The sequence below is a fragment of the Leopardus geoffroyi genome, chromosome A2, assembly GCF_018350155.1.
Source record: "Leopardus geoffroyi isolate Oge1 chromosome A2, O.geoffroyi_Oge1_pat1.0, whole genome shotgun sequence".
Lineage (NCBI taxonomy): Eukaryota > Metazoa > Chordata > Mammalia > Carnivora > Felidae > Leopardus > Leopardus geoffroyi.
Genome location: NC_059331.1, coordinates 17,976,577 through 18,001,003, shown reverse-complemented (window position 1 = coordinate 18,001,003; position 24,427 = coordinate 17,976,577). Strand labels below are relative to the sequence as shown.

General features: G+C 42.4%; 1 protein-coding gene across 1 annotated transcript in view; it reads left to right on the top strand.

Moving 5' to 3' along the window:
- The window catches only part of PRKAR2A (protein kinase cAMP-dependent type II regulatory subunit alpha), a 114,034-nt gene extending 89,607 nt beyond the window's left edge, over window positions 1-24,427 (top strand). The window contains exons 7-11 of the mRNA XM_045496754.1: window positions 3,581-3,682; window positions 3,851-3,925; window positions 16,410-16,475; window positions 19,453-19,594; window positions 20,514-24,427. Coding sequence (XP_045352710.1) covers window positions 3,581-3,682; window positions 3,851-3,925; window positions 16,410-16,475; window positions 19,453-19,594; window positions 20,514-20,647 — 519 coding nt within the window. The 3' untranslated portion in view covers window positions 20,648-24,427. The remainder of the gene's footprint in view (window positions 1-3,580; window positions 3,683-3,850; window positions 3,926-16,409; window positions 16,476-19,452; window positions 19,595-20,513) is intronic.

The following is a 24,427-nucleotide window of genomic DNA, read 5'->3' as shown; positions in this document are numbered from 1 at the left end:
CAAATTGAACTGTAAAAGCACCTGCCTCATGGTTGGGGTATGAGAATTCAGCAGGGGCATAAGACAGGCGGCCTTGGTGCCACACAAGGTAGGGGCTGCAGAATGGGGACACCTGCTCTCCATGATCGTGGTGCTGCTTATCACCATTCTCGTCCTGAAGCTTCTTCTCCTGACATCTCTGCCTTGTCTTTCTACTTTCTAGCCTTATCCTTTGCAGTCTTTTCTTCCTTTCGCTTCTGTCTTAAGTGGCGTAACAATATGCCCTTCTGAACCTGGGTGGCTCAGTTTGTTAAGCATCTGACTTATCTCAGGTCGTGATCTCATGGTTCATGAGTTTGAGCCCAGCATCCCGCTGTCTGCTGTCAGCGTGGAGCCTGCTTCAGATCCTCTGTCCCCCTCTCTGTCTGCCCCTCCCTCCCCTGCTGGTTCTCCCTCTTTCTCTCTCTCTCTCAAAAATAAACTTGAATATATATATATATATATATATATATATATATATATATATATACCCTTCTGGCCTCTGCTTTTCTCCTTCTTTGTTCACGTACTTAATAGCCCAAGCCCTCTCAAAAGCTTTAGAACCGCCTCCAGGATAGTGACTCCCAGAAGGTCCTCTATAGCCTGACTTCTTACTTGTAACTTGTAAGGCCTTGGAAATGCCTTCTGAGGCCAAAGCAGGGGGGTATTGTCACTTGAGTTTCTCAAGTTGGATTCTACTTTCTTTCCCTTACTGGGGGCAGCTGCCACCATGACCACTACACTTAGTCCCTGCTCCCACTTTGTTTTGCTAGAGTAAAAGTCGATAGAAACCGTCTTAGGGAACACTTGCAGTCACAGGAGAGGGCGGAATTCCTTCTCTTTTTTAAACTTCAGGCTCTTTGCTGGACTCTGAACACTTGCTGCCTGCTGGAGCCACTATTTCACAGTTCAAGTTTCCTCTTCACAGCTCCATTGGAAGTTCCCAGAAAGCTGGCTTGGTGTCTGGTGCTTTTTCATGCCCTCTGCAGCCACGGGAGCTGGCCTTGCACAGCAGAAGGTTGGAAGTACACATAGGAAGGGTTGGAACACAAATAAGTCACTGTGAGAGCTATCAGTTGTTTTCTCTTCAGCTAGAAAGAGTTTGCTGTTGCAATTGTAGCAATCTTTGTGACTTTATAGGTAGGTGTTTTAAATACTGGATTTTTCTGACAATGCCTACTCAAAGAGAAGGAAGAGAATTTTATAATTTCCATTTTCTCACTTCTGATTGCTTGTTCTCTTTCCATAGCACTCATGCCTAGATTGGCCCAGAAAACATGTAGAAACTGAAGTCTAAAGATAGTAGAGTAATATTCCACAGTATGACAGTAATATTTTAAATGATACATCCCTAACCTTGGACTTTAAAAAAGTAGTGGTGGGGCGCCTGGGTGGCGCAGTCGGTAAAGCGTCCGACTTCAGCCAGGTCACGATCTCGCGGTCCGTGAGTTCGAGCCCTGCATCGGGCTCTGGGCTGATGGCTCAGAGCCTGGAGCCTGTTTCCGATTCTGTGTCTCCCTCTCTCTCTGCCCCTCCCCCGTTCATGCTCTGTCTCTCTCTGTACCAAAAATAAATAAACGTTGAAAAAAAAAATTAAAAAAAAAAAAAAAGTAGTGGCAAATGATGCAACCCATTAGAACAATCCGAGATTGAATGGCTCTTTTCAAGCAGACAGATGGAGAAGAAATGGAGCAGAATTTAGCTATATACTGGAGAGCAGACATGACTTGTACAGCAGTTGAGAGGGAGGGTTGCAGTCCGCCATAGCTCATGCTAGGAGTATAAGGCCTGTCTGTGCCCTCAGAGGTGCGTATTATTTCCATTTTAGGATATGGCAGTCCTAGCCAGGGAAGCCATGGGGCTGGGGTTAGAGGTTTGCAGGGCTTGGGCACCAGGTTGAACAGAGTTTCAACTCTCAGGGAGCTGCATGCCTCTAACACTTGGGGGGGATGTAAGGGAGGGGGTGTCATGCCTGTGACTGCATGATCCCCAACATGGCTGTATCTGGTTGATGTACTTCAGTCTGGCTGTGCATCAGAAACCCTAGGGTCTGTTGTGGCCCAGCATCTTTCCAGGGGAGCCTTCCCTCTCCTTCCTACTCCACCCCAGCCCAGGGGACACATGAGTCCAGCCTGGCCAGGCACAGTGCAAACTGCCCAGCCATATGATTAGTTAGTTCATCTAGGGCAGGGGACCCAGCGTGAGCCAAGGAGAGTCAGGCCAAAATCTGATTGAGACCTCTAGGGAAGAGAAATGCCTGCATTCCCCAGGCCTGGGAGTTGGGGGGTGTGAGTCTAGAACTCCTGGGGGCTGTGTGGTCAGCACCTTCTGCACAATGGGTCCATGAGGAGGAAAGCAGGCAGGCAGCAAGAGATGCAGGACTTTTTAATTAGTTCTGTGCACAAGTACGTTCCCTCTAATCTGAGCCAGTTTTACGGTGACAATGGCCTGATACTCACAGATAGACAATGTTCTGAGCAGCAAAGCTGTGAACTCATGGGTAGGACCTGCAGAGGGAGAGGGGAATCATAAAGCAGCAGATCTAGGGTGGACCTGGGCATCTATATTTTTAAAAGGCTCCTGGGTGATCTCAACTCAGTTGTCTTCTGTGTGGTGTCTCCACCCCACTACCACCCCATCATAGAGAATACTAAAATAGAAAACCTACAGTTAAACATGTCCTAACCCCCTTGCTGTGTTTCATTCTGCTGGCCTTTAGGATTTCATTATGTACTCTGAAAGAAAAAAAAAATCTTTCCACTCCCGACAGCCTGAGGTGGACAAAAGGTACAATTAACTTAGATACAAGAAACCTAAAACTAAGCCATTAACCTTCTCCTGACTGTGTGTCCCTCCCTACACACATATACACGTATCTGAGAGGAGCCTGGCTATAGCTCTGGTTAGCTGTCTCCATGACTTGCTGGGGTCGAGTGACCTGCCTCCCCTCTCTCTCCATTAATTTAAATCCTCCCCTTACTCTAGGTCTTCCCAAAATTTATATTTTTGCAACAAGACTATCTTTGATTACTCCAGCCTAACCGTGACTAGGGACACTCTCTCCCTCCTGAGAATTCTCATGACACTAACTCTTGTCTTTATAGTTCACCTAGCACATTTCATATGCTGTCTTGGACTGTAGCTTTTTTATTCCCAATATTTTATATTGTCTCCCCATTGAGATTGTAAAGTCTTTCAGGGCAAGAGCCCTCAGATTGTTTTATCTCCTTTTTCTAAAGGTACATCTTTTCACATCGAACAATGACTGTGAGCTTACAAGTATTCGATTGGGAGTTTTGTATTTTGTATTCTATTTATGACCCATAGGTGGCACTCATGGAGTACCAGATAGCAAGCAATGATGTGTGGGACATCTGTCTGACACAACAAGCTACAAGTCTTTTTCTTCCAGCGTTGACTCAGATTAAAATGTCATCAAACACTCAGTTGGCCCGGTACATTCCATGGTCCTCTGATATTTGCTGTCACCCAGTTAATTAAACCATCCATAGATGTTCTCTTACAGAGGCATTTACCAGAATTTTCATGTTCTTTCTTGTAGGACCGTGTGACTTTTAGAAGAATCATAGTGAAAAACAATGCAAAAAAGAGAAGGATGTTTGAATCATTTATTGAATCTGTGCCCCTCCTTAAATCACTAGAGGTAAAGTGTATGAATAAGAGTCTGTTTATGGAGATTTAAGATTTAAAACTAATCTATTAAGCTTTCAAATTGTACTATTCTAACTCATTTCTGTGTTGTATAGATATTATTTGTGACTTTCAGTTGAGGTCTTTTCCTTAGAGTTTGTGGGTATGTCCATTGTTTCAGGTGTCAGAACGAATGAAGATTGTGGATGTAATAGGAGAGAAGATCTATAAGGACGGAGAGCGCATAATCACACAGGTGAGTGGGGCCCTGTGCAGCTCCTTTCCTGAGAGAGTCAACCCTCCTGAAGGACTAGCGCAACCCTTGTCCTCTCACTTTGGGAGCTCATGTTGCCAGCTACTAGGGCACACTTCCTGCAGAGTCCTCTGAAGCCCGTTGATGTTCCTCTCACGGACATATGCTCATCTCTTGCCTCCATTCACCTTTCTGTGGCTTCTGGTATTTGTTCTTTTGGACATAGTTCTCTTTTGACCCCGAGTAAACTTCATCCATTGGTGTTAAAGTCTGGAGAAAGTTGAAGGGTTGTGCCCTTTACCTTCTATGTTTGGCACAAAGGTGCCCTCTTAGCTAATCCAACACAAGCCAGCCTTCAGTCCTCAGTAATTGATCAGATTTGTAAGTTGTCTTTAATGTTTCCTTTGTGCCTTTCTCTCTTGTGACTCTTGGATGCTGTGAGGATCATCACACAGTGACCTGGATCGTTGTGATGAATACTGTGTAATAATTTTCCTTGTCTGCTATGATGATGTTTTTAATTATGTGTAAAGACTTCTTCAGGTGTAAACTTCTGCCTGTGGTTTGGTAAGAGCACTGGGAAGATACCTGGTTGGCCTGGGTTGGATAGTGTTCCCCATTATGAAGCCAGAGCTGGGGCTAGGAGGAGGAAAGACAGATTGGTGAAGCCTAAATCCTGAGCCCACCCCTGTACCAGGCTTATTAATCACAGCAGGCGAGAGAGAAACTCCCAGAGAAAAAGGACTAACAAAAAAACTATATGGCCTTTTGAAATGCCTTTGTTTTTTAGGGCTCCTGCTGTTAATAATTCCTTCAATTAGAAATTAGTTTGATTCTCTAAACACTTATTACAATATACAAGTAGGACCAGATATAAACACTATAATGAAGGAATGTGTAAATGACAGTGAGAATGTAGGAAAGGAAGTATTCTGTAATGTTTTGTAGGGGAAATGCCATTTGGGCTGAGCTTAAAGAATAAGTGCAGCTTCAGCAGTTGAGGTCAGGGAAAGGTCTTTCACGGCAAGAGAACAATATGAACAAGGCCTGTGGGTGTGAGCTGTGTTCCAGGACAGGTATCCTGGTATGGTAAGAATGTAGCACTGAGTTGCAGGAATGGGACCTGTTGACTAGTCACATTTGCTTCTGAACCTGAGATGCTTTAATTTACTCCCAAAGGGCCTTCATGTCATCCTGAAAGCCCCAGGCCTTCAGGAGGTATGTCAGCAGGTTTTTAGAAGGTATGTCAAGAGGTATGAGAAGCTACAGTGTTTTCTGGAGTGTCTGTGCTCTTGAAGATGAGAGTGCTAGATGGTGCCGAATGGGCACAAATTAAGATGACCTCAGCTTATTATAGACCCCTTTTGACAGTGTCCCTAGACAGTGGTTTCCAGGTGAGGTCCCAAGAACAGCAGCATCAGTGTCATCTGGGAACTTGATAGGAATCATTAGAAATGAAGTTCTTGGGGGGCGCCTGGGTGGCGCAGTCGGTTAAGCATCCGACTTCAGCCAGGTCACGATCTCGCGGTCCGTGAGTTCGAGCCCCGCGTCGGGCTCTGGGCTGATGGCTCAGAGCCTGGAGCCTGTTTCCGATTCTGTGTCTCCCTCTCTCTCTGCCCCTCCCCTGTTCATGCTCTGTCTCTCTCTGTCCCAAAAATAAATAAACGTTGAAAAAAAAATTAAAAAAAGAAAAAAAGAAATGAAGTTCTTGGGCCCCACCCCAGACCTACTGAATTAGAAACTGTGCTTTATGTTGTTCTGTTTGTTTTGGCAGCTTTGTTACAGTGTATTTTATATACAATAAAATCACCAAATTTAAGTGTACAATTCTAGAGTTTTGTAGCCATCCCTGCAATCATAGTACAGGGCTTTTCCATCACCCGGAGAAGTTTCCTCACTTGTATTTGTAGTCAATCCCCTGCTCCACCCCCTTATTCCTGGAAGCTACTGATTTGCTTTTCAACACTACAGAAGTTCCTTTTCTAGAATTTCGTATAAATGCAATCATAATGTGGTCTTTTGTGTCTGATTTCTTTTTTTTTTTTTTTAATTTTTTTTTCAACGTTTATTTATTTTTGGGACAGAGAGAGAGACAGAGCATGAACGGGGGAGGGGCAGAGAGAGAGAGACACAGAATCGGAAACAGACTCCAGGCTCTGAGCCATCAGCCCAGAGCCTGACGCGGGGCTCGAACTCACGGACCGCGAGATCGTGACCTGGCTGAAGTCGGACGCTTAACCGACTGCGCCACCCAGGCGCCCCTTTTGTGTCTGATTTCTTAGCACAATGTTTTTGAGATTTTTTTCATGTTGTATGTGTCAGCAGATAGTTTATTTTTATTGCTAAGTAGTATTCCACTGTACAGATATACCATAATTTATCTTTCCATTCACCAGTTGAGGGAATTGGAGGTCTTTCCAGTTTGGGGCAATCATGAATACAGCTGCAGTGGACACTTTTATACAAGTCTTTGTGTGGATATATGTTTTTATGGAATTGCTAAGCCATATGGTAAAAGCATATTTAACAACCTGCCAAACCGTTTTTAAAATGCCTCTACCACTTTGCATCCTCCCAGCACTGTACCAGAATTCCGGTTGCTATGCATCCTCATCAACATTTAGTATCAACAGCCTTTTTACTTTTAGCCATTCTAGTGGGTATGAAGTGGTGTCTCATTTTGGTTTTAATTTGCATTTGCCGCATCTTTTCCTGTGACTGCTTGCCATCCTTATGTTTTCTTTGGTGAAGTTTTTGTAAATCTTTTGCCCTGTTTACAGTTAGGTGATTTGGCTTCTTATTATTAAGTCGTAAGAGTTCTTTATGTGTTCTAAGTACAAATCGTTTATCAGACAGATGATTGGCAAATATTTCTTCCAAGCTGTGGCAGTGCCTTGTCTCTTAATTTTCTTAATGGCAGTTTTTAAAAAGCAAAAGTTTTTAATTTTGAAGAGTCTAGTTTGTAGTTTTTTTTTCTCTTGCAGTTCATTCTTCTTGTGTCCTATTTTAAAAGAATCTTTGCAAGGTCAATAAAATTTTCTCATAATGTTTACCTTTAGGCCACCATTCAATAAATATCATGTGAGACAGATGTAATTTAAAAATTTTTTAGCAGCCAAGTTTTTTTCAAAAGGTGAACTTAATTTTAATAATATGACATATTTAACTTAATATCTTTAAATAATACCATTTCAGCGTCTAAGTGATATAAAAATTTAATGATGAAATATTTTATATTCTTTTTTTTCCTCAGTCTTCAAAATCCAATGTATATTTTGTACTTACAGCACACCTAAATCTATAGAAGCCATATTTCAAGTGCTCCATAGCCACATGCTACTATGTTGAGCAGAGTGGTTATAGATATCTCCTAGTTTTAACTCCTACATTTAGATCTGTAATCCATTTTGAGTTAATTTTTATACTGTTGTAAGGTTTTTACAAGGTTTTGCATGTGGATGTCCAATTGTTCCAGTACCATTTGTTGGAAAGATTATCCTATCTTGTTGCCTTGACACATGTACTGAAAACTATTTGGCCGTATATTTTTGGGTCTATTTCTGGTTTCTGTTCCATTGATCTACATGTCTGTCTCTGTGCCAATACTGCACTGTCTTGATTATAAAAACTTTTTATACTAAGTCTTCAAATCAGATAGTTTAAGCCCTCCAAAATTTTTGTTCTTTTTCATAATTATTTTGGCTCCTCGATGCTCTTTGCATTTCTGTATATATTTTAGAACCAGCTTAATACTTTCTACCAATGAGATTTTTCAGGGGGGATTATGTTGAAACTATAGATCAATTTGGGGAGAAATTGACATTGTAACAATAGTGAGTGTTTTGTGTCAGTCTCAGGCCATCAGTAGTGATGCTGTCAGCTAGGAATGCCTGGGGCACTCACCTCGTCCTGTACCACTTCTCAAAAGTCCCCACAGACATTTCTCCAGAGCCAGTGTTGTGTCTGGACTGGCCCTTGTGGTTCTTGTTATGACTGCAAGGCTTAGCAACAACCATGAAGGAACTTTGAAAAAACAAAGTTTATTACTCACAGATCCTGGAGGGTATATGGCACACCCAGGGCCACACAGTGAGGTCACAGGGTGGGGGTGGGGGACCTGGAATTCTGTCTTTATTGGGGATGAGGGTGGGCTGCCCAGGGTTTGGCAGGTTCACTCTTTATTGGCAAATTTAAAACGTAAGAGCAGGAATTAGGGTTGTGGGAAGAGAAAAGTGGGGTCCCTCAAGTGGTCAGTTTTCTGCATTTCTCAGGGCTTTCTAAAAGAGAAACTTCATGGGGCACCTGGATGGTTCAGTCAGTTAAGCGTCCAACTGTTTATTTCAACACAGGTCATGATCTCATGGTTTGTGAGTTCAAGCCCTGCATCAGGTTCTGTGCTGACAGCACAGAGCCTGCTTGGGATTCTGTCTGCCCCTCCCCCGCTCGCGCGCCCACGCTCGCGCGGGCGCTCTCTCTCTCTCTCTCTCTCAAAATAAATAAATAAACGTTTAAAATAAAAGGGAGACTTCACAGGTGGGGCAGCCTGGCTCTTTATTTAGTGTGGCTGGCAATATGTTTATTCAAGGTAGGTGTCTTTGAAATGGTTGCCTCAATAATCAAAAGCTTGGTGTCAGTCACTTACATTCTAATCAAAAAAGCTTACTGTCAGTGGTTCATGAACTTAGTATATCTCTATGTAGGTCATTTTTTTTTTTTTATGTCTATTTTTGAAAGAGAGAGCAAGCACAAGGGAGCGGCAGAGAGAGAGGGAGACAGAGGATCCACTGTGAGCTCTGTGCTGACAGCAGAGAGCCCAATGTGGGGCTTGAATCCATGAACTATAAGATTATAACCTAGCTGAAGTCGGACGCTTAACCGACTGAGCCACCCAGGTGCCTCTAGGTTACCTTTTACTTTTTCTCTGTAGTATTTTATACTTTTCAAGTCGTACACATCTTTGTTAAATTTATACCTGGATATTTTACATTTTTTACGATATTGTAAGTGGTTTTCCTTTCTTCAGTTTCTAATTATTTATTGCTAGTATATAAAAATACACTTGAAGGGGCGCCTGGGTGGCTCAGTCGGTTAAGTGACCAACTCTTAACTTCAGCTCAGGTCATGATCTCATGGTTCGTGAGTTTGAGCCCCCATCAGGATTCGCGCTGTTAGTGCAGAGTCTGCTTGGGATTCTCTCCCTCTCTGCCCCTCCCCTGCTTTCTCTCTCTCTCTCAAAAATAAATAAATAAGCTTAAAGAAATTAAAAAAAAAAAACGGTGAAATGTTTGAAAAGCATTTTCAAAGTTTTTTGAGAGAAAGGAAGGATATCACTATGAGAATTGTGTTCTCAGAGTATAGTTCTGGCATCAGTGAAAAATGAATTGGCTTCAGCTTCATTGAGTAATCAAGGAAATGCAAATTAAAAGCCACAATGAGGGGCGCCTGGGTGGCGCAGTCGGTAAAGCGTCCGACTTCAGCCAGGTCACCATCTCGCGGTCCGTGAGTTCGAGCCCCGCGTCGGGCTCTGGGCTGATGGCTCAGAGCCTGGAGCCTGTTTCCGATTCTGTGTCTCCCTCTCTCTCTGCCCCTCCCCCGTTCATGCTCTGTCTCTCTCTGTCCCAAAAATAAATAAACATTGAAAAAAAAATTAAAAAAAAAAAAAGCCACAATGAGAACTATTTTTTTTTTAATTTTTTAATGTTTATTTATTTTTGAGAGAGAGACAGAGTGAGAGCAGGGGAGGGGCAGAGAGAGAGGGAGACACAGAATCTAAAGCAGGCTCTAGGCTCTGAGCTGTCAGCACAAAGCCCAATATGGGGCTCAAACTCACAAATGGTGAGATCATGACCTGAGCCAAAGTTGGATGCTTAACCAACTGAGCCACCCAGGCTCCCCAGTGAGAACTATTTTCATACCTATTAGTTTGGCAAAAGGTAAGAATCTGATAATTCCAAGATGTAGCAGGAAGTTTTATTCACAGTGAATAGGAGAATAATTTAGCTGAACCCCTTTTGAGAGAAGTTTATCCTTATTCTATAAAGCTGAATTTATTCTATAATCCAGAAATTTACTTTTTAGATGTTTTCAGAGAAATACCCTCACACCTCAGAAGCTGCTCTGCCCTTCCTAGTCACAGACCTCCACTATGTCTCTATGCTGACTTTTATCATAGTCATATATTTGCTTTGCTTTATAATTTTTACCACCTGTGTATAAACAATATGGCTAAGTCTTGCTGTCTTTTTCTTTAATTTCTAAATTGGAATTAGAATGTATGTATTCTTTTATTTGTACCTTCTTTTGCTCAACATTCACCCACATTGTTGTGTGCAGCTGTAGTTTGTTGGTTTTCATTGCTGTATAGTATTCCAGCATGTAAATAAACTATTTGCCTTCCCACTGCTGATGGAGATTAGGTGTGTTTCTAGTTTTTAGCTGTTATTAACAAGACTTCAGTGATTACATTGATTTGATTTTAAAATCTTAAAGCAGCCTTGTGTTGCTGAGATAAGATAAACTGACTTGGCCATTGTGTAGTATCCATTTCATATGTTGATGAATCCAATTTGTTAATATTTTGTTTAAGATTTTCTGGCTGTGTTCCCAAGTGAGGCTGATACATAATTTTCCTTTCTTATAGCAGCCTCGTCAGATTTTGATATCGGGGTGTTAGAATCGTAATGGGATTCTATTCTCTTACTATTATCTGAGGAGTTTGTATAAGACTAGAATTCCTTGGATATCTTAAGGAACTTAGTGATGTTTCTTTTGTGGGAAGATTTTTTTTAACTTATTTCAGAGAGAGAGAGAGAGAGAGAGGCAGAGAGAGAGGGAGAGTGATATCCAAGTGGGCTCCATACTGATGGTGTGGAGCCCAGTACAGGGCTTGAACTCACAGAACCATGAGATCGTGACCTGAGCCAAAACCAAGAGTCAGATGCTTAACTAACTGAGCCACCCAGGTGCCCCTGTGGGAAGATTTTGACCACAAATTAAGTTGTTAATTGTTAAACTATTTAGGTTTTCTATTCTTCAGTGTGTTTTGGTAAGACCTATTTTGCTAGGGATTTATTCATTTTATCTAAAATTCAATGTTTTTGGCACAAAGTAGGTCAGAATGTTCCTATAACACCTTTTAAATATCTACAACATCTAGAATGATCCCATCTTAATTCCTGATATTGTCGTTTTGTGCCTTCTCTTTTTTTTTATTGTTCAATCTTGCAAGGGGCTTACTAATTCTTTCAGTCTGTTTTAAGAACCACTTTTTTTGCCTTTTATTAATCTGGTTGAATGTTTTCTATTTCATTATTTTCTGTCTTTATCTCATTTCCTTTCTTCGACTTCGTTTTGCTATTTTTTCCCCAGTTCTCTTGAATTGGTTGCTTAGCTTTTCACTTTCTAGCCTGTCTTCTTTTTCCAATATGGGCATTTTAGTATTTTTTAAGTTTATTTATTTATTTTGAGAGAGAGCACAGGAGGGGCAGAGAGAAAGGGAGAGAGAGAGAATCCCAGGCAGGCTCCAGGCGGCCAGCACAGAGCCCAATGCAGGTTCTCGAACCCACAAACCATAAGATCATGACCTGAGCTGAAACCAAGAGAAGTTTCCCTACATCCCTGAAGATCAGTGATGGTCATCAGCATTTAGAGATTGCTGCCCTAAGCCCCGTTGGGCAGTTGTGCTTGGATGCTGTGACTCTTCAGCACCAGCATGCCACCAGCTTCTTCCTACAGCCCAGCTTTCTTCACAGGTCATTATGTCTGAGGGTGGGTGCCTTGCTAATGCAGGTGTCCAGCAAGGGCCCAGATACTGTGGAAAGAACAGAAGCCACTGCTTATTGCAGGGGCTGGTGGGAGGCTAGTGTGCATCTCTGCCTGTCTCTAGGTGTTCTCTAGACCACATATGCTGTCAGGGAGGCCCCTGGCCAGCTGCCCACTTCAGAGTTTTCTTTTATTTCATCCTTTCAAGTTCATCAACACAAATTTTTATCTCTGGGTTGTTGTTTTTTTTATGTTTATATACTTTGTAGTGTTTTCATAATTTGCTCATTTATCCTAATTGATGGAATGTTTTACCTGTTCTCTGGATGATATGGACAGAAGTTGGTTTGTACTTTATAAAAAGTATGTTTCATGTATTCAGCATTGAAGTACCATTTTGTTGGGGTGCCTGGGTGGCTCAGTCGGTTAAGCGTCTGACTTCGGCTCAGGTCATGATCTGGAGGTTCGTGGATTAGAGCCCTGCGTTGGGCTCTGTGCTGACAGCTCAGAGCCTGGAGCCTGCTTTGGATCCTGTGTCTCCCTCTCTCTCTGCCATTCCCCAGCTTGTGCTCACTCTCTCTCTCTCAAAAATAAATAAACATAAAAAAAAAAAAAAAAAAAAAAGGAAGTACCATACCATGTCCTGAATTAGAGTTTCGGTCATTCTTAGGATGGGATATGGATCCTATATCATCATTTGTGAAAAGAAGACATTTATTTAATATAAAGCCCAGTGAATTTTAGCATATGGATGGTAACATAGTCAGTGCCTGCCACATAGACATTCAGAAGCTGTTTATTGAAACACCTGATATGTTCACAAAAAATATAAAATAGGAGGGCACCTGGGTGGCTCAGTTGGTTGAGCGTCTGACTTCGTCTCAGGTCATGATCTTGCCATTTTCGAGTTCAAGTCCCACATTAGGCTCTCTGCTGACAGCTCAGAATCCAAAGGCTGTTTCGGATTCTGTGTCTTCCTCTCTTTCTCTGCCCCTCCCCCGTCGCACTCTGTGTGTGTGTGTCTCTCTCTCAAAAATAAATGAACATTAAGAAAAAAAGTTTTAATAAAAAAATTATAAAAGTGTAAAATAGCGGTACCTGGATGGCTCAGTCAGTTAAGTGTCCGACTTTGGCTCAAGTCATGATCTTGCAATTCATGAGTTTGAGCCCCACATTGGCCTCTGTGCTGACAGTGAGGACCCTGCTTGGGATTATGTCTCTCTCCCTCTCTCTCTTGTGGTCCCCCTCTCTCTCAAAATAAATAAATAAACTTTTTTTAAAATGTAAAATATAGTCTGGCTTCTTTACTCCTAAATATAGAATGAAATGTTCTTTCTGTGAGATGTATACTCAGATGCTATTAGCAGACTTAACAATTTGAAAAGCAGGGACATTCTTCCATTGAGCTCCTGTTTTTTGCTACTGGGGTAGTCATCTCATTCTGCTCTGTCTCCCCTAAAAACTGAGAGGCATCCTGCAAAGTCTGAACAGCCAGCTTGCATGCACTATCTATCACTGGACCTGAGGGAGGCAGGAAATATCTCTCCTGGCCCATCTCTGTCTCAGCCTAACCAGGCTATTTCATGAGGCTGGAAATGCAAACAGTACCCCTCAGATGCCTCAAAAATAGACCATTTTCAGTTGATCGTATCATTATTCATGGTTTCGTTTTTAATTTTTTCTTCTTTTTTTTTTAAATTTTTTTTAACGTTTATTTATTTTTGAGACAGAGAGAGACAGAGCATGAACAGGGGAGGGGCAGAGAGAGAGGGAGACACAGAATCTGAAACAGGCTCCAGGCTCTGAGCTTCAGCCCAGAGCCCGACGCGGGGCTTGAACTCACGGACCGTGAGATCATGACCTGGGCTGAAGTCGGACGCATAACCGACCAAGCCACCCAGGCGCCCCTTAATTTTTTCTTCTTAAATTGTTTGTGAACTATGATAATCCTTTCAGATGATGTATTAGCAAATTAGTAAAATTAAAAGGCTCAGGGGCGCCTTGGTGGCTCAGTTGGTTAAGCGTCCGACTTCAGCTCAGGTCATGTTCTCATGGTTCGTGGGTTCGAGCCCCGCTTTGGGCTCTGTACTGACAACTCAGAGCCTGGAGCCTGCTTCAGATTCTGTGTCTCCCTCTCTTTGCCCCTCCCCTGCTTGCTCTCCCTCTGTCTCTCAAAAATAATAAAGATTAAAAAAAAAATTAAAAAAAGAGGATCAGAGATGGTCCTTCCTCTGGTCCAGAGAAAGAGAAGAGCTTTTACCTAGGCAAGCCTCATTGTTCCTCGTGGTCTGGATAATATTTCTTCCCATTTCCTCTCAACCTTGAATCCACCAGCTATTCCTCTACCTCCTATGACAGTTATTTATCTTCTGAGCTTCTGAGGAAACTCATCTGTAAAATGGGGTAGTAGTAGTACCAATTGTATTGACTTCTTGGGCAATTGCATGAAGCAGTCAGTGCACATGTGGTACTCACCAGAGTGCCTGCTGGGAGTGAGCTCTGTTAGCAGAGCACAGCATTGTTAGCAGATTCTCTTTTATTTGAGCTCCCCTGTTCATCAGGCTCATTCTTCACACCCTGTAGACATGCCTGAGTCTTTCTTCAGAATACACTCACGTTCCTCCACTCACTGTTTTCGCTCCAGCTACCAGCTTCTCATCCCTTTCACAGCCAGGCATATTAGAAGTGTGGTCTCACAGTGTGGACCAGAGGAAGCCAGACATGATAGGTCATGTAGGATTCCATTTATATGAAGTTCAGGAACAGCCTTACTTTCCTTAACAGGAATTAAGGAAAACTGCAAGGAGAGAAGTCAGATACGGTCACCTAATAGTCGGAGCAATGGTAGTTTTTACTCGATAAGGACCCTTTTGGAGGCCAGAAAGGTTTTCTGTTTTGATCCAGGAGGTGGTCACACAGGTGCATAAATGTGTAAAAATTCATCAGGCTGAAGCCTTGAAAAATTAGCACTGTAAACTATGGCTGTTACACATCTATCTAAACAAAAAGAGCTCAGGTACCACCCTTCACCACCTGTCACTTTTGTGGCTCATCCCTACCACTCACCACCCTCTTCTTGGTCACCAGAATGTTTCTGCACATTTGAATCTTTTCTTTTTAATTTTTTTTAACCTTTATTTATTTTTTGAGACAGAGAGAGACAGAGCATGAACGGGGGAGGGTCAGAGAGAGGGAGACACAGAATCTGAAACAGGCTCCAGGCTCTGAGCTGTCAGCACAGAGCCCGACGCGGGGCTCGAACTCACAGACCGCGAGATCACGACCTGAGCTGAAGTCGGACGCTTAACTGACTGAGCCACCCAGGCGCCCTGCACACATTTGAATCTTTATCCTGACCTCCAACAGCACTGAACACTGATAATCCCATCTTCCTTTGTGAAACTCCCTTCTTGGACCTAGAAGCAACCTCCTGGTGACCCAACCTCTGGCTTCCCCTTAGTTTCCTTCATCAACTCTCAGGGAGCTATTTGGGTAACACTAGAACTTCATGTTGATTTAGCTCTGCTGGGTACAGGGTACCTACCCAACACGGCAGCACAGAAACCCACAAACAGCCCTTTTTAAAGCTGTGCTTTTTACTCACATAAAGCAATGATTATTATCTAATGAACTGGGACTAGATTACTCAAGAATGGCAGCCTCAGCTGTAAGATGTCCACTTGGAGATCTGTGCAGTGGCCAACGACATTTAAGTCTTAGGAAAAATTCAGAAGAAGTATAGACTCTACTGAAGACATAAGACCCACATGGAATGAGAACACAGGACTAGTATTGAATTATCCAGTGTAGATGGTTGTTGCCCCAAACGTTAAGAGGAAGGGGTCAGATACTGAAGTTGGCCTGAAATCCTCTTAGTGTCTGCTTGCCTCTCTCCCCTCATTCCAGCCTTTGCTCAGATCTCACCCTCAGATGAAACTCTGCTGTATACTGTAGCCATCTCCTTCCCTAGCACTCCAGATCCCACATTGCTCCCTCCCTGTAGTATTTAATTGCCTTCCAACACAACAGTATAATTTGCTGATTCATTATGTTGATTGTTTAGTTTGTTTACCATATTAGACTGTAATTTCCACAAGGGTAGGGATATTTGTTTTGCCCACTGATATGTCTCACATGCCTAGAACAGTGCCTTGGCACATAGTAAGTACTTAATTACTTGTTGAATTACCTGAATGACTGGTTCAGCCAAGTGGTTTAAAATCCAAACAAGTGAAAGAAAAGCCTGAGGCTTATAAGGTTGACATCAACCCACATCACAGTACCTCCCTCCCCAAGGCAGGGCTTTCTTCAGATCCACACTGTCCTCTGGAAGGCTGCATTATCCTTGAGCCCCATGCCCAGAGGTAGCCAGGAGTCACCTTGATACTGTCTGTGGCAGCCTTGGCAACTGGTCCCAGTCACAGGTTTCAATAGCAGACTAACATGAGCAGCAAAGATAGTGATGCTGTGCGCAGTTGGCAGCCTGGGCATATTTGTGGAGAGAAATGTGAATATTCCATGTTAGGAAGTGAGAGATGTGTCAGTCATAGTTGGACTGAAGTCCCTGGTGACCAGGATCCTCTCATTTTGTTCTGAATTTGTTAGGCACTGATTAATTTGTAGAGTTGGAAATTAAATACAAATTGGAGTTTGAGCAATGAGAAAATTATCTGTTTCTGTGTCCTGTGCCAATATATAGCTCTGATGACCTCCTCTCCCTTTCCAGGGTGAAAAGGCTGATAGCTTCTATATTATAGAGTCCGGCGAGGTGAGCATCCTGATCAGAAGCAAGGTGAGTCTGTGTGTGACAAGGCAAGTTATGCCAGGTGCGTGCACAGAAAGTAGCTGTTTGCTGTAAATGGGAAGTGTGTCTAGTATCTAGTGTCATTGTTATATGAGGCATGTGACTGGCAAAGACCCATGTTTAAGTCCCTCCAGTGATAGGGATTTAGTATATTTCTCTTTGTTCCTATTGCCTTTGCGTCTGTTACATAATTAATGATATGAGAAATAATGGCTACAAATCCATAAGAAAAAGATAAATACTCCTAGTAGAAAGTGGGGGGAATACACGATAAAGACATACATGTGGGTGTTGAATATGAAAAAAACTTCCTTTCTAGAGCACTGGAAGGGGAGGTCTGTAGGACCATTGTTATTATACCATTTCATGGATAGGAAGACCTAAAATGACCAATAGGTAGGAGGAGTAATCCTTACCATAAATCCGTCATCACCAGATTTCTCTGTTCAAAATTTTTTTATAGAATATTTAGGGGCACCTGGGTGTGGTTCAGTTGGTTAAATATCCAACTCTTGATTTTGGCTCAGGTCATGATCTCACAGTTTGTGAGATCAAGCCACGCATCAGGCTCTCAGCACCAAGCCTGCTTGGGATTCTCTCTCTCACTGCCCCTCCACAGCTTACACTCTTTCTCTCATAAAAAATAAACATTTTTTAAAAGAATATAGAATTTTAAAATAGTTAAATATAATACTGACCTAATATGAAGTCTCTTATAGAATATCTTTAGTAAAGGTTATATAGAGAAGGATAAATATGATTACTCCCTGTAAGGTGGCTTGATTCGTGATTAAAAATGGATCTGCTGGGGGCGCCTGGGTGGTTCAGTCGGTTAAGCATCCAACTTCGGCTCAGGTCATGATATCACGGTCCATGAGTTTGAGCCCCGCATCGGGCTCTGTGCTGACAGCTCAGAGCCTGGAGCCTGTTTCAGATTCTGTGTTTCCCTCTCTCTCTGACCCTCTCCCGTTCATGCTGTCTCTCTCTGTCTCAAAGGTAAATAAACGTTAAAAAAAATTAAAAAAAAAAATGGATCTGCTGTTTCACATGAAACAATAGGTTGAAACATCTATGTTCTTTTACTTATTGTTTTTGGACTAGTGATACATGTTTGCATATTTCTCAAATACTCATTGACACCTCCTGATCACAGCCTAGTGGTGTTGGGTGTGTGGGACCAGCAGCACTGTGGCCCTGGGGGTTGGGAGAGCTTGTCAGGAATGCAATCTTAGACTCTGCCCCAGACCTACTGAATCAGAATCTGCATTGTAACAAAACCCTCAGGGGGCTGGTGTTCACATGACCATGTGGTAAATGCTACTCTGGAGAAGGGACTAGGTGGGCACAAACGTGTCTGCAGCCCCAGAGAATGCTACAGAAATTGGAAATGGAGTGTTGGCTCCAATGGAGCAGATCAACTGCAGAGCAAACAGGTCAGGGCAGTAGTGTGCAAGTAGGGTTATTTGCCTATAACTTAAAGTAGCTCTTAAAGATTGAGACTAATTCTTATAAATAAACTCTAAATAATCTTTTTACTTAAACAAATTATTGCTTAGCTTGGCAAATGGATTTGTAAAAAAAAAAAAAAAAAAGCAAAACCAAACAAAAAACCTCTAGATATTAAATATAATATAGTACATTATTTTCAGCAATTTGATAAGCATAAATTACAACCTGCTCGATTTCTTAATACAAAGTTAAACCACTAAATTTCCAGGTTGAACATTATAAAAAATTGTTTTTAGTTACTCAGCTCCTCTAAAAAAATGTGTGGTGGTAGGGGGGGAAACCACTAACTTAAACTGTTTTGTTTTTTTTTTTTAATTTACTTTTTTAAATTTACATCCAAGTCTTTAAACTATTTTTTTTTAAATTTTTCTTAATCTTTATTCACTTTTGAGAGAGACAGAGCATGAGCGGGGGAGGGGCAGAGAGAGAGGGGGGGCACAGAATCCGAAGCAGGCTCCAGGCTCTGAGCGCTCAGCACAGAGCCCGATGCGGGGCTCGAACCCACGAACCATGAGATTATGACCTGAGCCAAAGTCAGATGCTCACCCGACTGAGCCCTCACCCAGGCGCCCCTAAACTATTTTTAAGTTTGTTTTTGAGAAAGACAGTGTGCATGTGTGCATGAGGGAGGAGCAGAGAGAGAGAGGAGAGAGAGAATCCCAGGCAGGCTTGTTAGTGCTGAGTCCAGTGCCAGGCTGTACATGAACCTCAACTTGGGGCGTGAACTCAGGAACCGAACCATGAGATCATGACCTGAGCTGAAATCAAGAGCTGGACGCTTAACTGACTGAGCCTACCCAGGTGCCTTGGGAACCACTAACTTAAGATGTAGACAGTACCTAAAAAGAATATTTGTCACTGTGAAGTATTGGCCAAGAAAGACATGATCTCAAATCAAGAAGTAGCCTAGGATTGTGACTTTACCTAAGAGAAACATTGACATCATTTAGAAGGAATTTGCAAATGACCTGTCTTTTCCCCTGTGCCTCAGAAGTCAGCATCTACCAAAAAGAGAGCATTCATATACATATACGTATGTGTAATAAATAAAAATACATAATAAATATATTTATGTTAATATATAATATACTGATGTTATATAATCGTGTAGTATATATTAATATTATATATATATAATTATATATATATATACATATATATATATATATATAAATCTTCCAAAGAAAATGGTCTGCTCTTTACCTCTTGATACTTATCCATTACCTCTGAAAGGTTGTTAGGAATTGGATGAAGCCCGAGGTAAAAGCCAGCTCCTCTAATTAAACCAGAGACTAATTAGCCCATGCAGTTTACATGGTGCAGTTAGCGTCTCTGCAGAGTGAATGTCTAAATAATTGTGTTTAGTGTACTGAGACGGGACTGCAAGTGTGTGTGACTGGACATGTCCAGCTGTGATTCTGGAATCAGTGTAGGTCATGTTTTCCACCTGCCCTAGACTAAAGCAAACAAGGATGGTGGGAACCAGGAGGTCGAGATTGCCCGTTGCCATAAGGGGCAGTACTTTGGAGAGCTTGCACTCGTCACCAACAAACCCAGAGCTGCTTCAGCTTATGCAGTGGGAGACGTCAAATGCTTAGGTAAGAAAAATAAATTCTTTATGCATAATACTTTTTTTTTTCTAACATGCAGTATTTTTTTCCCAGCAGCAAGCCTTGACTCCACCAGTTTTCTCACACATCCAGGCATGAACAGCTTGTGGGACCAACTAGAAATGGGTATATATCCTTTAGCAATACAGCAGTATAGCCTGTGAAAAGAGCAGAAATGGAGGCAGGTGTCCAGGATTCTGTAGGGATCAAGAGAAAGGTGCTGCCGGGCTCTGCAAAGTCACAAACCGAGATGACACAGTCAGGCTGTACTCAACGTAGAAACATCCCTCCTTTTTCCAAGTGCCCAGGATCCCACAGTCTTATCCCCTGTAACGTGAATGGGTATATTTAATAAAAAGTTTGCAGGGTGCCTGGGTGGCTCAGTCGGTTAAGCATCCGACTTCAGCTCGGGTCATGATCTCACAGTTCGTGAGTTTGAGCCCTGCGTCGGGCTCTGTGCTGACAGCTCAGAGCCTGGAGCCTGCTTCAGATTCTGTGTCTCCCTCTCTCTCCCTGCCCCCCCGCTGCTCATGCTCTGTCTCTCTCTGTCTCAAAAATAAATGAAAAACATTTTAAAAAATTAAAAAGAGGGGCGCCTGGGTGGCGCAGTCGGTTAAGCGTCCGACTTCAGCCAGGTCACGATCTCGCGGTCCGGGAGTTCGAGCCCCACGTCGGGCTCGGGGCTGATGGCTCAGAGCCTGGAGCCTGTTTCCGATTCTGTGTCTCCCTATCTCTCTGCCCCTCCCCCATTCATGCTCTGTCTCTCTGTCCCAAAAAATAAATAAACGTTGAAAAAAAAAAATTTTTTTTTTAAATTAAAAAGAAAAAAAGTTTGCATGTGGGAAATGACTTTGAATTAATGATGTAGAGAATTCATTCTCTCGTGCACCTCTTTTTAACAATGCAGTTATGGACGTGCAAGCATTTGAGAGGCTTCTGGGGCCGTGTATGGACATCATGAAGAGAAACATCTCACACTACGAGGAACAACTGGTGAAGATGTTTGGCTCCAGCATGGATTTGATCGATCCCGGGCAGTAGGTGTGCCACACCACAGAGCCTTCTCAGTGTGACACCAAAACCTTCTGGTCAGCCACAGAACACACACAGAAGACAGACACAACAGAACTGTTCCTGCTGTTGCCACCGCCACTGCCATTGCTATGGCCGTGGGCATTTAGAAAACTTGAAAGTCAGCACTAAAAGATGGGCAGAGGTTCGATCCATACCTCCTCCACTTTGCTTCTGAAAGCCCATTATTAGACCACTTGTAATGATTATTCCAACCCAGTTGTCACACCTTTGGTTCAAAACGGCATGTCTCTCCAACAATTTAAGTGCCTGATACAAAGTCCAAAGTGTAATCATCTTCCTTTCCTCTCTGGCTGCTACTGTTGCTGTTGGAAGTCACCACAGGTCTGCACAAACCTGTGTATAACTGTAGACACCCACCCCCGACCTTTCTCAAGGGAGGAAATGTTGTAGCCCTCGATCTTCTCCTTTGTCCTTTGAGAAAGTCCACACGTTTGTTCACAATTGTAGCCTTTGGTTTTACAGTAGAAAATGGCAGCTGGTAGGACCGAGGTCTGTGGTCCTGTGGCATTGTACTGTCTGCTGACAGCTATACCCGTGACAGCTGTCTCCAAACTCACAGTGCTGTTTAGGAAAGGGCCCTGCCCAGGGCCCAGCAGGTCAGTGCGCCAGGGCACACCGATTGGTCATGAGGACCTGTGTTAGAGCAGAAAATTTGGGTTCAGCACATTCTTCACGTAGCAGAGAGCCAGGGAAGGTTTTCTGGGTTGGGGTGTTTTGTTCTGTTTTAGTAGGTTTTGTTTTGTTTTATTTATCTCTGTGCAGTTTGCTTGAGTGAATCACTATGCATTTCTAAGGAGCCAGGGTCTGAACGTGCCATCACTTTATCTGACCCAAATACTTCCCTGGGCGACTCCTGCCATCTTGTTCCCAGTTGTCCCTACCAGCTAATGGCGGTGTGCCAGCAAGAGGTTGTACTACTACAAAGAGAGCCCTTTCCTTCTACTCCGGTGTTATCACATAGCTTTGCTGTTGAACTATCAATTTTAAACTCTTTAAAGAAGAAGCAGCTATTTTTTTTTTTTTTGAAATAAAAAAAAATTATTTCTGTGTTTAGGGAATTCTTATTAGACCTATTCGCGTATCAGTTTGTCAGCTGACTCAGGCATTCATCCTGAAGATCAACGCTTTGTTTTTAAAAATCAGAATTACTCACAATTTCATAGAATTACTGTAAAAACCTTTCTAATTAAGGTGTTGGGATATTTGGGGTTCCAATTATTAACCCCAGAGGAAAGTAATTTAGCTTATTTTAAAACTTTTTTAGCCTTTTAATTCTATCAGGTAGAATGCTGATGAGTTATCCTAATTAAATATATTTCAGAATGGATTTTTTTTTCCTTCACAATGACTTAGGATCAAGAAACTACAAGAGATCCTAAGAGTAGTGTGAAGGCTGCATAGAGATAATTTGAATGTTGTAGCCAAGTTTATATTAAATCAAGAGGCCCTTCCCAATATGATTTATTTTTTAAATTTGTGTCACTCAATAGATCCCTAAGAGATCACATGCTGGGGCTTGAGTCATTCCTGTTATAGATAGTGATGGAGCCCACATGTCACTTCCATTGTTCACATAAGCCAGGCTCTCTGCTTTTGCCATGGACAGTGTGGTGGAGAGATTTCCGGAAGGGTGACCTACCACAACTTTGGTCAATTCTCCCTTTTTCTTGCATTCTGTGATGTGAAAGCAGAAGGACTCTTTTCACACTGCCCTAGATAGCCTGCATCGCAGGTCTCAGAATCGTGAGAGGTTGTAACTAATACCCCAAAACAGGCAGCTAGCACTGGGAAAGCCCATGTGGTTTTTCCCATGATTTTCCAAGGTTGTTCTTCTCCAGGGTGTTGCTTTATTATCAAGTAAGTTAGGAAAGCAGATCTTGCACTTTAGCAGACAGGAATCACCCCTGTTTATTGCAAAAGTGGCAGGTACATTGAGCTTTAGGAGCGTCACAGAGGTCTGGCCCCAACTATGTGAGGACACGGTTTAAATACTGAGCAGATGCCCTCTTTGTACCCCCCATGCCAGCTTTAGTTAGGGCTGGCTGTGAGCTTAGTGCCAGAGTCACTCCTGCAGGCTGCTAGGCATGGGCCTTTTCAGCCTGCCTCCTTGCACATCCCAGTTCAGTCTTCCTCTTCACAGAAGCCTCTTTGATACCCCCAACTCACTGATGGTTGCTGTTTTACAGAGTAAAATCCATCAGTCTCAAGTCCTCCCGCTCTAACTACAGATTGATATATAGATCATGAGTCCAAACCCTCACTGCATACAGGGCCCTTTGGGGGTTTGGCTTGAGGAAGACCTTAAAAGGACCAGGGTGAGTGAAATAGGATACAACCATTACCAAGGTGCCAGGAGTCTGACAGTGTCCCAGTTCTCTTTGCAGCATGGAGATTCAAAGGTGGCAGACCAAGCTCAGCTGAGGGCTCCAGTGTCCACATTATGTCAGGCAAGCCCTGAACTGTTGGGTGAGCCTCAAGGGGAGGAGCATATTAGGAAGAGATCCCTGTGTTAATTGTTTTATATTGTTCTCTTCCATGGGTTAGAGCTTCATGCCCTCTTTCCTGGATTTTAGCTATTGTTTGGGATGGTAAAGAATATTCCTGAGAGCCTTGAGGTCCAACCTACAGTATTATCCTTCCTTCTGGCCTCAGTTTATCACACCCACTCTCTTCTTTTGGCTGTATTCTCTGAAGAAAGGGTTGACGTGGGCTATCCTCTTAGTTGATAGTCTTTATATATAAGTGCTGTAGATTCTCAAGTGAGAGTGCAGTTTTTCTTTGAGCAGTTTAATGAGTGAATTCAGCAGCAAAGTGGCAAGAAATGGCTCTGTAGCCAGGAGGGGTCATGTTCATCCTCTTATTGCCCAGATTCTCTGCTCACAATGGTAGTCAGTGAGAAGTACCACTGGTGCCCAGCAGCACCCTGGGCACACAAAATTTCCATGTCATGTCGCAGTGTAGAAACAATCTTCTCTCGTTTCAAAAAAGTGAAAGCATTTTTGCACAGAGAAGAAGGGAAAAGACCCATGAACGTCATCTTTTAATTTTTGTTTTCAGTGGGCTAATGTTGAAATTTTTGTTCTTGACACGTACTTGTAAACCATTCTTGACAAGATACAAGTTGTTTGGTTTTTCACTACAATTACCTCTTGTTCCTCCTGTCTTGACTGCTGACGTTCCTCAATGATTCTAATGTCTATTTTATGGGAAGCAGCCTTCCCCTGTGGGTTTCCTTTTACACACTGCAGGGCTATCTTTATACGTAAAAAAAAAAAAAAAAAAAGAAAAAGAAAAAAAGAAAACTGTCACTAACCTCATGGGGGATTTGCAGAAAACCATTTAGCCCACCTTGAGCAAAAGGTAGATTCCTCATTGTTTTCTTAAGCTCATTGTAATAAAAGAAATCTAATTCAGCATTATTGTGCTACCTCAAAGGTAAAATGTTTTAAGGTCTTTTTTTTGGTCCTGAGTTCTACACATAGTGTTTGAAATGTCTGTCAATTGGAATTGTTTTTAAATCATTGGGGACAATCTTATTTTAACTGTTTTACACTTACATTTTAATCTCAGAAGAATGAGTGATTAGAAAGTGATCAATTCTTGCTCTGTAGTATTGAACATATAATTAAATCATTGTTTGCCATAAACAAGGTTGGGTTTTTTTAAAAGGAAACTCTAGGGCTCGGCTTTGCTCTTGGTTAATAAAGGCTGACAAATCATGTCTGA